General features: G+C 31.8%; 1 protein-coding gene across 1 annotated transcript in view; it reads right to left on the bottom strand.

Annotated features, from left to right (window-relative positions):
* LOC127725671 (transcription termination factor 2-like) overlaps positions 1–17,394 on the bottom strand; it is a 44,889-nt gene that overhangs the window by 14,102 nt on the left and 13,393 nt on the right. The window contains exons 2-13 of the mRNA XM_052232821.1: positions 17,218–17,317; positions 16,734–16,820; positions 15,776–15,842; positions 14,375–15,475; positions 13,834–14,020; positions 6,385–6,459; positions 4,213–4,368; positions 3,547–3,646; positions 2,504–2,643; positions 1,575–1,703; positions 842–995; positions 157–283 (exon numbers count right to left, since the gene is read on the bottom strand). Of these exons, the coding sequence (XP_052088781.1) occupies positions 157–283; positions 842–995; positions 1,575–1,703; positions 2,504–2,643; positions 3,547–3,646; positions 4,213–4,368; positions 6,385–6,459; positions 13,834–14,020; positions 14,375–15,475; positions 15,776–15,842; positions 16,734–16,820; positions 17,218–17,317 (2,423 nt within the window). The remainder of the gene's footprint in view (positions 1–156; positions 284–841; positions 996–1,574; positions 1,704–2,503; positions 2,644–3,546; positions 3,647–4,212; positions 4,369–6,384; positions 6,460–13,833; positions 14,021–14,374; positions 15,476–15,775; positions 15,843–16,733; positions 16,821–17,217; positions 17,318–17,394) is intronic.

Raw genomic sequence — 17,394 nt, 5'->3', positions numbered from 1 at the left:
ATGACAATCCATGAAATATTGTCTCAAGATACACAAAATATAAATTTGACAACCGCCCTTTAATGAGACAAAATTTCACTTCTATCAATCTATGAAATTTTGTCCATGTATGAACAAAATTTCATAATCATATCATAAGGGTACAAAATTGATTACCTCATCTTTTTGATCCACTTCATCAGGATCTTCATCCTTAGCAGGATCCTCTGCGTTAATATCTGCTGCCCCAACCTCCTTAGCAACCAGGTTGTAGGTTGTCAGTACTACATCATTGTCAGCTAATCTATAAAATGTAGATGTTAAATTGTATAGGTTTGTTTTATAAGCAATATAAAAATTCATTTATTTGATAGCCTTAAAATGGCGAAAATGTCAATTTCATATTTCTTTCGTTAAGTTAAAAAGTTGGGTAAGCCATTCATCAAGAAGTTAGTAATTTAAGGTTAATTATTTTGAAGTACTGTAATTTAATAGTTTCAATTTAAGATGAAAAGATTGAGAAATACCTATGGTAAATAGAAAAAAATAGTACTGTATGTAATAACTGGCACTTAGAGATGAGCAGTTTACTGTTAACAATGCCAAACTGATCAATCAAAGAACTTATGAAGGCCAAATAACATGTTCTGCTGGATATAGTAAATTATTACCCATTTGTTTCTGGATTGTTTCAAAGAAGGTTTTTGTAGCATTTTTCATGCATTTTAAACCAGTCTAATAGTTAACAAAGAATTCATGGTATATCTAGCAAGCAAACTTTAATTTTATACAATAAGTACACACTTGAATTGATCAGCTGTAAGATTATCTCCCCTTTTTATTCAGGGGAACATAACTCTACCTTAGTATATCTGACTCTCTATCAGGTCCATGATACAGCATCACTTTCAGTCTACTTCCTTTAACTCTTCTTTCTATCTCTGTTTTCCACTGATGGATTAAAGATGCTGGACAGATCACCAAAGTAGCTCGTGATTTAACCAACTTTTTGCTCACTTTAAGACAAACAGAAAAAAAAATTTTTCAGTAGGTTTAAAATCAAATTAAAAATTCATACTTACCAATATATAAAAAGATGTAAAGTAAGGGTCATTATTTTGAAAGATATAAGTTCATCCATAATCATCTTAAATTGGTAACTATTATCTTCCAAAGGAAGATGTGCAAAATAACTGACTTTCCTGCTTGTTTAAAAACATTAAGAAGATGTGGCAAAGATGACATATTTTATTTACTGTAACAGTACAACAATAAATCTCAAATTGGCTATGTTTGATAAGATTGTGATTTACTTTCTAACCTGATTTAAAAAAAAAAAAAATTATTTTTTTTTAAAAACAAGCAAATGAGCCAATTGTAACACTGATAATGAAACAAATCATTTTATTACAGTTTGCCTGGTTACCTATATTTATATAACAATTAGATCCCCAAAAAGAAGACTTAAACACAAATAGTAAAACCACTGACAAGGTTCCTTATGGCAGGCAAATTAATAAACCCCTCTGTTTTTTATTAACAATTTTTTATTTTGTTTCCACACATTTTCTAATTCTTTTTTTATGTTTACTTACATTTTTCTAACTGTTTGTCTCTACTTAACCAAGTCTGTTTATCTTCATCTGTACCGTTTTCCTTCAGTTGTTTTTGTTTCATTATCAGTGAGATCATAGTCAGGGTTTTACCTAAACCCATGTCATCAGCTACCAACAAAACAATATAATGAAGTCAAAATAAAGATACAATTATCATTTATAATACTTATTGTGGTATGTAACAAGAATACCTAGTGGTATATAATGCAGAACCATCACATTTCTTCATTTTCCTCCTTGAGAGATGGGATTGATTTTTCAGAACCATAATCACATGGTAGTAATTAAGATGTATTTTTGAGTCCTTGACTATATAATGATGTAGTCCAAATAAACTGTACAGGTAGTCTGTGCCAAAAACCACTAGCTCTAAGCTCATGGTCAGGGCTAGTGAAGATTTAAAATAAAATGTTAGACATAGTATTTTAATAAATGAGCTATAGTGCACAGAAGATATAAAAATCACTTACATTGTTCATTACCATCAATCTCCAGACATACAATCCTTTCTTTACATACAAATCATGAATACTTTAATCAATATCATGATCTCTTTGTATAGTAATAACTCAAACTAACCAAGAAACTGCAACTGGTTGAACCTATTATCTGAAAATGACTTCAACACTGAAACTCAACCTTTAGTTTTAAATCTTCAGACAGAACATCACTTTTAATTTTCATTGAAACCAGATATACTTTGACTAAAAATTTCAGTCAATGAGTATAGTGAAATTTCAAGAAAAAAACAAAATATGAACATAAAATTATCCACCACATTTTCGGTTGACCAACTGACAGACAGATGAATTAAAATGCACTGTACGACAACATCTATAAGAGTGAGTATAACTAACTATTGCAAAGACTTACTCACGAATCACATGCTAAAGTACAAACAACATTACCCAGAATTCCTCCAGCTGGTTGCTGTCTTTCCCTCCACACCAGCCATGCTATAGCTTGTCTTTGATGAATCATTAAGGGAACTTTTAACCCTTCAGGATCTTCTAATTCATAGGTGTCATCAGGACAAGTTTTTATTTGTCTAAAATTATACACACTTATAAAGTCACTTTCAGAATGCAATAAACTCCCATATAATTATAGCAATTATCTTTTGTAACTTGATGCATCATTTAGTGACAAAAGTCCACATTAAAACTAGATTACCTTGACCTTTACACATGGATGCATTTGGTTCAGTTTTGCATTTTAAATCTGAATTTGAATTAAAAAAACAAATATAGGGAAGTGGATTAACTGTTGTTTTCAACAACTCCATTTCTTCATTGTACTAATAGGTATTTTACATTTTTTACTTTTAAAAATTTCAGTAGAGTGGGTGACGCATATTCGCCGCAAAATTCGTTCATTTCCACCAACATCCCACCTACATTCGAATATTTTAAACTTTTTATGTAGGTTTCAGAAAGTATACTATATGAAAAAAATGTTTGATAAAGGAATTCTCTTCAAAACATTGTTTAAATGTTTTAAAAATGAACGCAAACTGAAGAGGAAATCAAGTTGTTCTTGTACCATGGGGGACACATTTTTGCCGCAATGTATGATATGACCATCCTCATTATCCCTGTATATTATAAAAACAATTGTTTGCAATTACATGAATTAGCCTGAGAGATCATTCCTATACGATTTTTCTAACAAATATTTACTTTATGACTGCGCATGCATGCCATATAAATATTACATAATTGCCAAAATCGTTCAAAAACACCTGCGTATTTCTTTATATGTGCGAATAACATTGGAAATGGGGTAAAGAGGAATATCAACAGTTCGAACATTATAAACAGCGTTTAGCATCTATTTAGGCAAGTATTTGGTAAAGGCACACGAAATTTACAGAAAAAATTGCAAAAACGGCGAAAATGTGTCCACGGCGAATATGCGCCACCCACTCTAACTAAGAAGGATAAATTCTTACTTATGAAGTTTTTCTATAGCCTCAGCTGTTATACTTGTGACTTCCCTCATTCTCTGGTTTGTCATTCTGCCTCCATACAACTGCATAGCTTGTGGATTTGCTTTAAAAAAATTATTTTTATACAAGTTATCTGGATTTCCTAATGCATATCAAAATATGATTCAAGATTTATAAAATCTACTAACAAGATATGTGTCAATAGGACACTATGACCTACTTTCACATCACATTGAACTGCAAAATCTAGATCAAACCTAATTTTACTTACGTTTTAATAAAATCACATAATAATGAACATGTACCCACAGAGAGAGACTCAGTCACTGAGCTAGAAACATTATGCCAAGATTCATAATTTATACTAAATTTACAAGTTCAAGCAGATAACATATTTTTGCAAGTTCTTTGAATTATGCTTGATTTCTTGTAATAGTCATCCAATTAAGTTAATTTCTTTTTTTTTTCACTTTTTTTTACACTATGTGATAATCATTGGTTTATCATGTTAATTACACAATTGATATTATTGAAATGTAACTGACATGACTGAACAATACTATATTTTTTTCAAAAAAAATTTACATTCAAAGATGTCAAAATTTTTCAATACAAATTTTCCACACAAAATATAGAATCCATTATATGATAAGTATATACATAGCTTACCTGCATATAACTGTTGCATGATGTGTGGTGGTATAGTCTGTGTGTGGGCAAGTATACTGGTTTGTTTTAGTCCCTGTGGATTGTGGGCTTGGTGGTTGGATATAGGTTGTGTGGTTCCACTTGTCAGTGGTATCTTTACAACAGACGTCTTCCCATCTATATAAATGAAAAGGAATAATAAACTGTTGACAAAGAGATATGTCTCGCCTGTCGCCTGTCGGCATAAAATTCAGAAAAAGACAATCTGATGGACAGCAACATTGCTAATTAATTCAAAGTCACTGGACCAACTAGTGAGTAGGGCCTCGAAATGGTTGACAAACTGAGATGTATAGACAGCAATGTAACTTTATAGAAAATATTGTCTATTGTAAGTAGTTCCTATCAAACTAACTTATTCAGAAAACTTATCATTGAAAATTGTTAATTGATTGAAAGTCACTGGACCATGACCTAGGGGGCCGGGCCTTGAAATAGTCGTCAAACTGATATGTACTATAGTAATGCAACTTCATACAAAATATCATTGTTCTATCACAAAGAAAAAAAAGGGAAACTGATATAAAACTTAAAATAAAAAAAAAAGATGTAAGGAACAATGACACAATGACTAAACTACACAAAAAAAAAAAGGACATCCAGACAACAAAGGGTCTTTAAAAAAAGACATGTCAAGCTCAATATTGTCTAGAACTTTTGTGAAATATTTTTACAAAGCCTATGATAGATCTTCCATCAACACCAAATTCCTAAATTGATTGAAAAAACAGCATAAAAATGTGATTAAAAACAGCTATCAAACTGGTTCAAAACTTCCAGCAGGCACATGAACAGAAGGGTTACTTACTTACATCTCCCCTTAGCTCTGTTGCATAAGTTATAAACCTGTTTTTTTCTAGTTAGCTATAAAAGGAACATAACAAACACACTATAAATCTTTTACCAAGACACTTGAATTTCAAGCTTATTCTATTATTTTCCACTTCAAAACCTACAAGTCATCTGTGAACTTGTGCATAAATCTGAATAGGTGAAAATTTTGTTTGGGGTGTAGATTTTTGTAATATATGCAGAGAAATAATATATTATTGAAGGCTAGATTTTAAAGGTTTAACCATTTTCTCTCTAACTAATAATTTATGTTGGATAAAAGCTCAGTAGAGCTCATGTAGTGTCTACCGAATAAAGGCTTGTATAGTCCGCAGTTTTATTCTCCAAAATTGGACCTGCCAGACAGGGGTGCGGACAATAGAGTACGACAAGCAAGAAATAAGAGAAAAAACTCGATTTAGCGGGTGGTTTGTTTACAAACCGCCATGTTTGTTATTGATATTGTAGAGGGCGCTCTTATCATTTTCAAAACTAATAATTTTACCTTATCCATATTAATATGTTATTTTTTATTCAATATCAAATTAATACTGCTAAATTTAGAAATTAAATACTTCATTACAAATTTCTCGTTTCTTTTCACTGCATTGCTTATAATAAACTGGAATCTGCTTGAATCCAACGGAACGAAAAAAGTATAAAAGTCAACCGTAAACCAGTTGTCAATGTTTAAACTACAAAACATAATCGGTTTTCGTTCCGTTTTGGTGTTTCATACTGACGCATGTTTTGTATAAGCTAAAGATCCTTCAAACATTAATGTGATAGATATATTAAACATTGTTTTACATAAGGATGGAACTGTTTAACTTTCAAAGTTGTATTCTAATGATATCTATTAAGTACGGATTTTCCGTATAGTCTCACCGTTTTTATTTTCTTTTACATGTGCTACTCAAACTTCCAGTTTGAACATACACAAGTTTCTAAACTGTTTTTTGTGTGATTTTTACTTATTTTAACAATTGTGAAGTGTTCTAGAATCATTTACAAGCAGTTTCAACTTAATTTTGATGATGGAAAACGGGTTTCTCCATGAAAATACCACAAACGACCACACACGATTTGAAATTACCGGAGTTTCATTTGACATTTTCTAACAGTTACAAAAGTTTTTTTACCTGAAATTTCGTGGTGAGAAGAGGGGTGCGGACTATGTACCAGTGCGAACTATACAAGCCCGATTACGGTATTTGTTTTGCAAACAACGCCTATTCTAAATAAAATTTAATTCATTTCTTTATGCATTTACCATTGTCAAATTATATATAAATTACATACCTGGCTGAACAATTTTGTAAGTTTGGTACTGAGATGAATCTGAAGGTTGTTGAGTATTATTTGTAGACACTGCACCTTAAAAAAAACTTAAATTAAAACAAACAATATATATTAGAAAAACAACAAACTAAAGGCTCCAAGGCGCCTGAATCACTCAACTGGTATAAAAATATGCTATATTGACACCTTTTTACTAATAAAAACTTTCCATTTATTTTTTTTCAGTTCAAAATCTTATTATCTTTTTATATAAAATGTTTTTCTTTACTATGTTTGAAAGGAAAATCATAAAATGAATTGTTACTGTATTTTTCACATTTTTGGATATTTTTATAATTTCACTTGAACATTAATACACCAAAAACCAATTTTGTAAGCCTTTGATACTTATGAAAAAAATTACTAGCAAAAACATTATAAATTTTAAAGAAATAACTATAGACTGGTTTTGGAAGAATGAAGATTTAAAGATAATTATATAATCATCTGACAACCATTCAAATGCATCCTTAATAAATGTGCATCTGTCTTACCAGTAATGATATTTAAACAAATGAAACAGTTAAATCAATTATTTCTCAGATTTTTTGTTTCAGTTCAACATGTCTAAGTTGTGTGATAAATCTTACAAAAATCTATGACAATGCATTTTGATTGTAAACAAAAGTCAAACATACCATATCTGCAGATTGAAATTTTTTTCTTGATAAACAAAAAGCCAATACACAAAATAAGGTTAAGGACAGAAGATAAGGAACTGATATATGAAGAAATCAGAAACACTATCCTATAAAACAGAGCATCCTGATTACTGAAGTGAAACATCCATAGATAACCATACAGCCATCAATAATGATGTTCTTATCTTACAATCAAAGCGCGAAAGCGCTGTAAAGGCAGTTAATTACAGGTTGTGTGTATTTTTAGTCCAGTTATATCATTATCTTGCATAGTACATTGTACTTATCAGAGGTGGCTTTCAGTATTTAAGATTTAGAGTTCTCTAATGATATTGAACAAGTTTTATGAATGTCATATTCTGAGCACTATATGAAGGCGTTTGTTCTCACTTGTTTATGAACTAGTGCATTATGTCCAGTTAGTACCTTTTTTATCTATGTTTATAGTCAAATACTGTTTAAAATAGTTTGGCATTTTCTTTTAAGTAATAAGTAAATGTTATCAACTGTATTTTATTCAACTTTGCAAATGTGGTTTGTTACTGGTAAGTACAATGTATGGATGATAGTTGTTTCATTGGCAATCATAACACATCTCCTTATTTATATAATGATCTATATTCAACGACCTCAGGTACAAAAAAAATGTATGTAACTAAACTATGATGGGAAACCTTTGACTTCTTTCTTTAATATAAACTTTTGATTTGGTACCATAGAACTATGTAGAATAAATGTACATTGCAACATGTCAACTCTTTCAATGACAATACTTTTTTTAGAAACTATAACTCCAAGCAAAATTATATTTCCAAGTATAAAGTAATTTATGAATGAAACAAGAGTGCACACGCTGAAATGTCTCGCCTTCTTTACTAATCATTGATATTATGTTGATAGTCCTAAATATAAAGCTTTATTACAACTGTCACATAAACTTAACATTAACCAAGTAAACTAAACATTGACCAATGAACCAAGAAAATGAGGTCAAGGTCAGATGAACCATGCTAGGCAGGCATGTACAGCTAACAATTCTTCCATACAACAAATATAGTTGACCTATTGCTTATAGTTTAAGAAAAACAGACCAAAACACAAAAACTTAAAACTGAGCAATGAACCTTGAAAATGAGGTCAAGGTAAAAAAAAACCTGCGTGACTGACATATAGATCATAAAATATTTCCATACACCAAATATAGTTGAACTATTGCATATAGTATTAGAAAAAAAGACAAAACTCAAAAACTTAACTTTAACCACTGAACCGTGAAAATGAGGTCAAGGTCAGATGACACCTGCCAGCTAGACATGTACACCTTACAATCATTCCATACACCAAATATAGTAGACCTATTGCATACAGTATAAGAAAAACAGACCAAAACACAAAAACTTAACTATAACCACTGAACCATGAAAATGAGGTCAAGATCAGATGACACCTGCCAGTTGGACATGTACACCTTACAGTCCTTCCATACACCGAATATACTAGACCTATTGCTTATAGTATCTGAGATATGGACTTGACCACCAAAACTTAACCTTGTTCACTGATCCATGAAATGAGGTCGAGGTCAAGTGAAAACTGTCTGACAGGCATGAGGACCTTGCAAGGTATGCACATACCAAATATAGTTATCCTATTACTTATAATAAGAGAGAATTCAACATTACAAAAAATCTTAACTTTTTTTTCAAGTTGTCACTGAACCATGAAAATGAGGTCAAGGACATTGGACATGTGACTGACGGAAACTTCGTAACATGAGGCATCCATATACAAAGTATGAAGCATCCAGACCTTCCACCTTCTAAAATATAAAGCTTTTAAGAAGTTAGCTAACGCCGCCACCGGATCACTATCCCTATGTCGAGCTTTCTGCGACAAAAGTCGCAGGCTCGACAAAAAGGAGTTCTTAATTAAGTAATAAACTGATTCGCTGAGCGCAGCTGGATACACCCACAGAGGTCCAACCCTGAACAGTTGAGGCAAAAATGGACACAATATTCAAGCTTGATACAGGTCTGAATTTGGATTGTAATTAAATATTTGACATATTATAGTTTCTGAATAAATGTAGTCAAAGAACTTGAAATCGGTTATATGAATTGAATTTATATTCAGTTAAAGATTTCTTGCTGTTGTGCAATACACTGTGCTGTTGCGCAATACTTAATAAATCTGTTGCCAGACTATAAACAAATAAAGTTCAATTTCTTCGCAATGTCATATTTGAAATTTATGAAAATCAATAGGGAGATTACATCAATAGCTATAAATAATTCACCAAAGTTTCATGCGAACTGCTTAAAGCATTTTTGAGTTGTTGTCCAAAATCTGGAAAATCCCCCCCTTTTTAATGAATAAAACCCCATAACTCAATAATGTAAAATCTAAAATTTATAAAATTCTAAAGGGAGCTTACGGATTGATAATTTAGTCTTAGATGCAAGATTTTTTTATCAGTTGTTTGTGGCTTTGAACTAGCTGTCAGTAAATGCGAGTACTCTCAGATCTGTACTTAGTGTCTTTTTGTTGTTTGGATGTACAACTACCCGGCCACGTCCACTTGTATTTGTATTTATCCATCTGATGAGTTAAGCCTCTTTCAACTGATTTTTATAGTTCGCTCTTATATTGTACTGTTACACCACTGTCCCAGGTTAGGGGGTGGGTTGGGATCCCGCGAACATGTTTAACCCCGCCACATTCTGTATGTACATGTATGTGCCTGTCCCAAGTCAGGAGCCTGTAATTCAGTGGTTGTCGTTTGTTTATGTGTTGCATATTTGTTATTCGTTCATTTTTTGTACATAAATTAGGCCGTTAGTTTTCTTGTTTGAATTGTTTTACATTGTCATTTCGGGGCCTTTTATAGCTCACTGTGCGGTATGTGCTTTGCTCATTGTTGAAGGCCGTACTGTGACCTATAGCTGTTAATTTCTGTGTCATTTGGTCTCTTGTGGAGAGTTGTCTCATTGGCAATCATACGACATCTTCTTTTTTATATTTACATCAACAGATATAAACAATTCACCAAAGTCAAGGTGAGACAACAAAACTTAGTTGTAAGATCTCTGAAATTATTTACACGGTACAAGTTTTTCTAATTGTTGGAGATTGTATGGTCACAGTCACACCTGTAACTGCTTAACCCATTTCTTATGCACTTTGGTTAGATAAACTCACTGAATATCATACCACATCTCCTTATTTTTATATGCATTACAATTTACATGTGCATGTAATTGTAAATAATATTTATATATATATATCAGAACAAACTTCATTGCGTCACTTTTATTTATGCATCCTTTGGCACAATACAAGTTCTAAAATTACACAACATAAAACAACTAAATGTTATTTCAGATGAAAGTTTTGTTTCAGTTCCATTCATAGGATTTATTAGAATTTTGTATGTTTTGCCAAGTCCAATAATTAGTTCTATGTGCACGTGTTAATTGGAGACTTTTCTATCCCGTATAAGAGTTTTGGAACTAATTCTGTTTCTTTTTTTGAAAAAAGTGAGCAAACAAATCTTGCACATTTAAACCTTTGTCTGCCATCACACTGTCACCTGGATCACATAATTGAACTATTCTACATCTTTCAACTATTTCACAGTCACTGGTACAACCAACATATGCATTAGAGACATAGTTGACTAAACCACCAGGTGTGGAACATACAAGTATTTTCAGTGTTTCTGTTTTTATATGATGAAAAGGTTGCCTGAGCTCTAGGAGCTTTAGGTTTTATCACGGAATATTCTGTGCTGTCAATAATAATCCAAGTTGTAGGAAACTTTAATTCTAAGTTGGATGGCGAAAAATACCTGACTAAACCACTACATGTAAATGGCCAAGTGTTAGCCTCACGCCACTGTTTAGACATAAAAACAATCCATGTTTACACAATATTCTTAACACTAGTTTCAATCTAGAATCTAGACAGTTCAAAGTTGGTTGTATAATGCATCAATTTCATCAAAGTCATAAAAAAACTGATTTTCAAATGACACCCTATCAATTTGAAAATATATGTATCTCAAACAATGTGCTGTTGGACCAAGTGTGGTCAAAACAAATAAAAATTTAGTATACAACTCTAAACCGAGATAAAAATGCATGGCTGTGTCACGTGTCTTCATTTCAAAATTCTCTGCTGAAAACATAGGCATTGATGGTGTTTGCGTAATTCTATCTGTGAAGCTCAACATTAGCTCGGCAGTTGGTGGTGGACAGTCATAAATCCTGTCTGCAGTATGAATTACTTCTTCAGGAAAACCAACTTTACAATCAAAACTTTCCTCTAGATTTCTACTACTATATTCATCAAGTTTAGTTCTTTTGTTTTCACAGGAAACTGCCCTGATTTTTCTTTTTGCGGACGATTCAGTCTCTTGCTTGGTCCAGGAAAATAGGCTGGGATTGGCAGTAGACTTAAGTCTCTGTATGGTGGGTTTGTGCCCTGAAAAAGGTTATAAAACATTAGTTTTTTGATAATTAAATGAACTTCCATTAGCAATGCATACTTTGTACAGAAGCAAGTTAACTCGTACCATTGTAAACTCGTACCAACGTAAACTCGTACCACTGGGAAGTCCTACCAATCAGAACTCGTACCACTGCAAACTCGTACCATTAAAAATATATTCAAAAATACGAAAGTTTTATGATTTTTTTTTTTGGTAAACTAAATAAAAAAAGTTGAATTACTTGAATTTTATACTAGATTTTAATGAAAACTTAGACAAAAATACGAATGTTTTATGATTATTTTTTTTTTAAGCTTTATACAAAAAATTAAAATATCTTTGAAATTTATACCAGATTTTAATGAAAACTTAGACAAAAATACAAATGTAATTTCTTAATTACCATGCTAATAAATATATTAAATTCCTTTGATTGTGTGATTATTGGTTGATTATTAACTAATCAACTTTTATAATCATATAAGCATGTTCATATTCTGCTGAAATGTGCTGAATATTGTATAAAAATAAATTTCATACTTTCTAACTGTTGGTCATAAACAATTTTAAACCTTTAAAACACAATCAATAAATTCTTTCATTAAATAAAATTCCTTTTAGAAACAATAGAAAAATACCCAAATCTATTCAATGTTACTGATTTGGAATGATTAAAAATTAAATCAAATAGTTGTCAGTAAAAGTTTAAAAAAGAGTCTATTCAAGGGAGACAACAAAGCCAATCTGCCACGGTTTTCTCTATCCAATTAGACAAGGAAAATTAGCTACAAATTGGTTATTGTAATTTCAAATTATACACATTTTACAGACTTAAGAGGTTTGCATTGGAACGAGTTTTTGTTTAGTGGTACGAGTTGACATTGGTACGAGTTACAATGGTACGAGATAACTATATTTCCTTTGTACTCGTAACCTGGCAAAATATTAACTAGATTTATTCATTACAATCTGGATAAAACTATGTTAGCCTGATTCAATGTACATCAAAATGTATGTTATGTAAATCCAAAGGACAAACAATGAGAGACGTATACAACAAACATACATTGTTTGTACCTAAATAACTATAATATAGATGAGAGCATGTCATTGTTTTGTTCCTGTTAACATTGTCATTGATATTTTTCAAGAAAGTCTATGAGGCATAGCTTATGCATTCCGGTCATTACTACATAAGCATAATTACTGCTAAAATAATTCTCAGTATGATATACCTCTTGTAAGAAATCATTATAATTGTAGCAAGCACCAAAAAATCTCAAACAGATCACATTGAATCGTAATCCAAAAAATTATGACGTCTTGAATTAACCACCCCCTTTTATTCTAAAACGATAATTGCGGTTGTAAACTGACTTTGGTTTATTCGCATGGCGATTACATATATAACTATATATTTTAAAAAGAAAATAGAGTTTTACCATGAATAGTTTCCTGCACGTAGACTCGTAGTCTTTTTCAGTAAAATGTGCCTTGCAAACAACAGCTGATTGAGATGGACTCCACGATTTCATCGTGTTCTCGTCCAATCTGCGTATGGGCCATGGCGTTGATCCAACTTTTCCTTCTTTTTAAGTCATTTGGAAATGCATGTCCTCCTCTTAAATGACATCCAGGTACACAACAACAAGTACTTGGCATCTTTAATTAAAAATGCAACTGTAATAGTTGCACAGTGCAGAAACCGGAAGTTGAAGTACAGGATCGGCTACCACGGCGCCACCTATTCAGGAACGATAATTTGCTACTTTATATAACTGCGAAATAACAATAACGTTAGACGGGTTCGCGTGCATAAACAGAAATGCGCTTTAAATTGTATAATATAATTCATGTTCAGTCGACCTTTAATTATTATATCAACGACTGAAATGATTTATAAACATCTAGATTGCAGAAAACACTCGAAATTAACCCGAGCTCTTTCCACACGGAATTCAAATAATTCTAGTTTGTCAATCGGTTGACTGCTTATAATGTAAAATACAAATATATCAAAAGTTTTTAAAACTAACAAAACACAATGATCGTTTCTCTATTTCCCAATGTAAATGAAATGAGACAAAAAACATTTTATACCACAATAAGAAGAGGAGAGAATCAACATTTTCCGGATCTACTTGGAGCTAAATGACCCCCCACGTAGATAAGTTGGATATCGCGGAAAGAAATATTAACACGGCAACTAGAAAGGCATTAAAGCACTGCCTTTAAAAAACCTCTAAACCCCCCATAATTTTGTGAGTAAGCTATATATACCCTGAGTTGCTGCAGGCTTATTGTTACTTCCTGTATCCTGCCCTGTCTTATTACTTCTCATGTTTTGCATGGTATTGTCAATCTTCCTACTGACAGCTTTAAGAGCTCTCTCAACATCTTCTACTTGTCTTATGAGTTTCTCCCCCTTATCAGGCAATGCTGACATTTTAGCTGTAGCAACGACATGCTGAAAATAATCAGATAGACTAAAAAGTTTGAAAAAATATATGAATTGCGGCAATATTAAAATCTGAAATAACAGATTTTAATTTTCCTGTATACCCACACATTTGCAGATCAATTTCAAGATAAAAATGTATTCAAAATCAAAGTTCATATAATTTCCCGTTTTCATATTTCATACAAGACTATAGATGCATTTGTATTCATTTTTTCTAATTTGCCTATCGTCAGTTGTTTATAAAATGTAAGTTAGCAGATGTAAAGCATTGACTAATAAATCCTTCACATTTTGATGGATAGCTGACACTTTGAACATTTATGACATCTTTTTGCAATATTACTTCAAAAAATATCATACCTTCAACCTTTCTAACTGTCTCTGTAAGTCAGTTCTTCTATCAATATCTAGCTGTAAGTTGTACATATCTGCAGAAGTCAGTGCACTTGGCTTTGGTGCTATGAACTGTGTGTTTGGCTTTTGACTTTGAACTATATTCTGTGTCACCTGTTGAGTGAGTGATGATTTCATTTGACTTCTCTGATCTTGCATTTGTTTAACAGCATCTTTAATGATAGATTCTGATCCTGATTTCTGATGTCCTTGACTTGCTGTCTGCTGTTGTGATGGAGGCTGATATCTATTTGGTTGCCTTGGTAACCCATCATCTTTTTCACTTTCTTCCTCATCACTGTCACTTACCAAATCAATAACGTCTGAATTTCCTCCAGGTGAGTTAACATTGTCAGACGTCGAGGAACAACTTGATAAAGAAGACTTTATACTTTCATTTGATTTTAGTCTGATTCTTTCAGAAAGAGGCAAATTTACATCTGAATTAGAACTTTGCTGCTTTGCATTGTTTTCATGTTTATTAGCACTGAAACCCTCTTTCTCTTGTTGACTTGGGCTTAATGAGGATTTCTTCTTTATTTTGTATTTGCTATACTTCTCTGCAATATCAGTTCTTGGTGGTTTTTTGCCATCTCCAGCAGAAAAACCAGGACTTTGCAAAGAGCCAGAAGAGTCTGATCCTAAATTGTATTCATTGTCTGAATGATTTTCTGTAAAATCTTTTTCATCATTTGTGCTCAAATTAGCCATAGCCTGGTTCATCCCTTCTTCTTCTGTAGATGTATTTGATATATATTTTTGGGCTGATTTTTTCTGTTTCTCAAAGGAGTGCTGATCAGCTTCATCTGAGTCATCAATAATACTTAAGTTAACAACGCCATCTATGATGTCATCATCTGTCTCAGTACCATGTGACTTTGCTTTGGAATTTGATTGGCCTTGTAGCTTGTCTGTCTGTGATTTTGAAGGGTCTGAAGATGATCCACTGCTGTTATCTTGTTTTGGTGGTGTTTTTGTCTGCTTCTGAATGGCAGATGGCATACTGTCTGATGTTGTCTGCCTCTCTAAATATTGATGGTTATGATCACCCAATGGCTTAACTGAAGACTGAAAAGAAAATTCAATAAATACCAGAATTGCTTAAATTAAGATTAAAGAAAAAAGTGTCCTTTGACCCAGAGTCATTAGGAAATGAAAAATAAGAAATTAAATTCCAATTCAAAACTAAATTATGATATATTTTCCCAATTATCACTACTACAGAACAAAAAGGATGTCTTTAGTTTGGACATTGATATGCATTATATTTGTCATATCTAAACACAAGAAAGTTAGCTATGAAATGAAATATTAGTTAATAAATCGAAAAAAATATTTCTAGACTTGATTTTTTCGTTTACTTTTTACCTTTTTCTCAGAGATATGACCACACCAAGATTGTCCTTCAATTCTTCCATGACATCTGTGGTATCTCCTTAAAAATAACCAATAGATTAGTAAATAATCTGACAAATGAAGCACTATAGTACAATACAATGTCTTAGTGTTAGATAAAAGACATTTACCAATCTGTATGATGATCAATCTCCAATTCACTTCACATTTTTCAAAGCTTAAAATATCTTAAGGTAGATAGACATTGTTAGACAGAGCATTCACCTAGTAGTTTATGGGGCTGTCATGTTGGACTTTTACTTTTTTAAAGCTATTATCATATATTTTGATATTTGTAAACATAAAATAAACATGAGACTTTATCATTATTTTCAGAAAATGTACTTGCTCAAAAAATTCTATCATTCTTAAAGGATAAATTTTTTTCTATCATCACTTATTTATTCACAACTCATAGGCTTATAGATTCACCAAGGGAAACAACTTTTGCAGATGTGGTCAATTTAAGGAGAGGGGGGGGGGGGGGTAATTTAACTAGACATTATTTAAGATTAATCAAATCAAGAAATATCAAAAAAGAAGAATAGCTATTTACATTTCTATTTATTTTTCTTGACAAAATTTGAGTTAAATAATGTGGTTTCTAAATATTATCAACTCCTGTAGATTATTTTTTGTTTTATGCCCCCAAAAAAATGTAAACTGCATGCAAAAATAGGTGACCTAAACATTTTTAATTGAAATTTCAATTAACATTCAAAACTCTTAATTTTTTTCAAAAATTCTACCATAATATATTAGAACCAATTTACCTTTAGGGCATATGATTCAGTAGTAGGGGTTAATACTAATACATCAAGAGGTTTTTCATGTTTTATTGTATTGTTTACCCCAAATCTCTATGTATTCATACTTAAGTAGAAAAACAACATCCTAGTGTGTATTATAAAATTTTAAATGTCTAATATACCTTTTCTCACCAGAACTCTTGCCAAAAAATATTGCTTGTAAATCTACAATCTCATCTGGATGCTGAGGACACTTTGCAGAAGAAATTCTGGAATAAATTGGAAATAATCAACTGTGATAATACAAATAAACATCATTTAACATTTGCTATATATATTCTGTATGGCACCATCATCTAGTGCCACAAAATGTAGTGAGATAATTTCAAAACCTGTATCTGGACAATAATTTACCACATCATTATTTACAAATACCAAGATGTTCCATGCGAAGCAAATGTCAATACATTCGCAAACATAAAAAACTTTGGAGAGATTGTCCATCTAGTAAATTTTTTGGTAAGATTTAAACAGGTTTTACAGTATTTCCTTCTCAGATCATTATAATTACATTTCTCCAAAATAAAGTTAATAATTCATGGTCTGATTTATATTTTAATAAATCCTAAATATTTAACTGCCATTTAATCCTTGTTTGTTACATACTGCGCTTGTTTGAAGAATCCACATGATAGAGGACACACATAGAAACTAACTCCATAGTTAGGTCCAGCTTTAGTTCCAGTCTTCAAATAGCAAAGTTGTTCTGAAATATATATAAAACAAGAAATGATTGTAACAGGATGCTGTTACGAAGTCTCCCAACCAAAGCTCCCATAATTC

Source organism: Mytilus californianus, unplaced genomic scaffold (assembly GCF_021869535.1).
Source record: "Mytilus californianus isolate M0D057914Y unplaced genomic scaffold, xbMytCali1.0.p SCAF_15, whole genome shotgun sequence".
Lineage (NCBI taxonomy): Eukaryota > Metazoa > Mollusca > Bivalvia > Mytilida > Mytilidae > Mytilus > Mytilus californianus.
The sequence above is the reverse complement of the archived record's forward strand: the minus strand, read 5'-3'. Positions and strand labels throughout refer to the sequence as shown.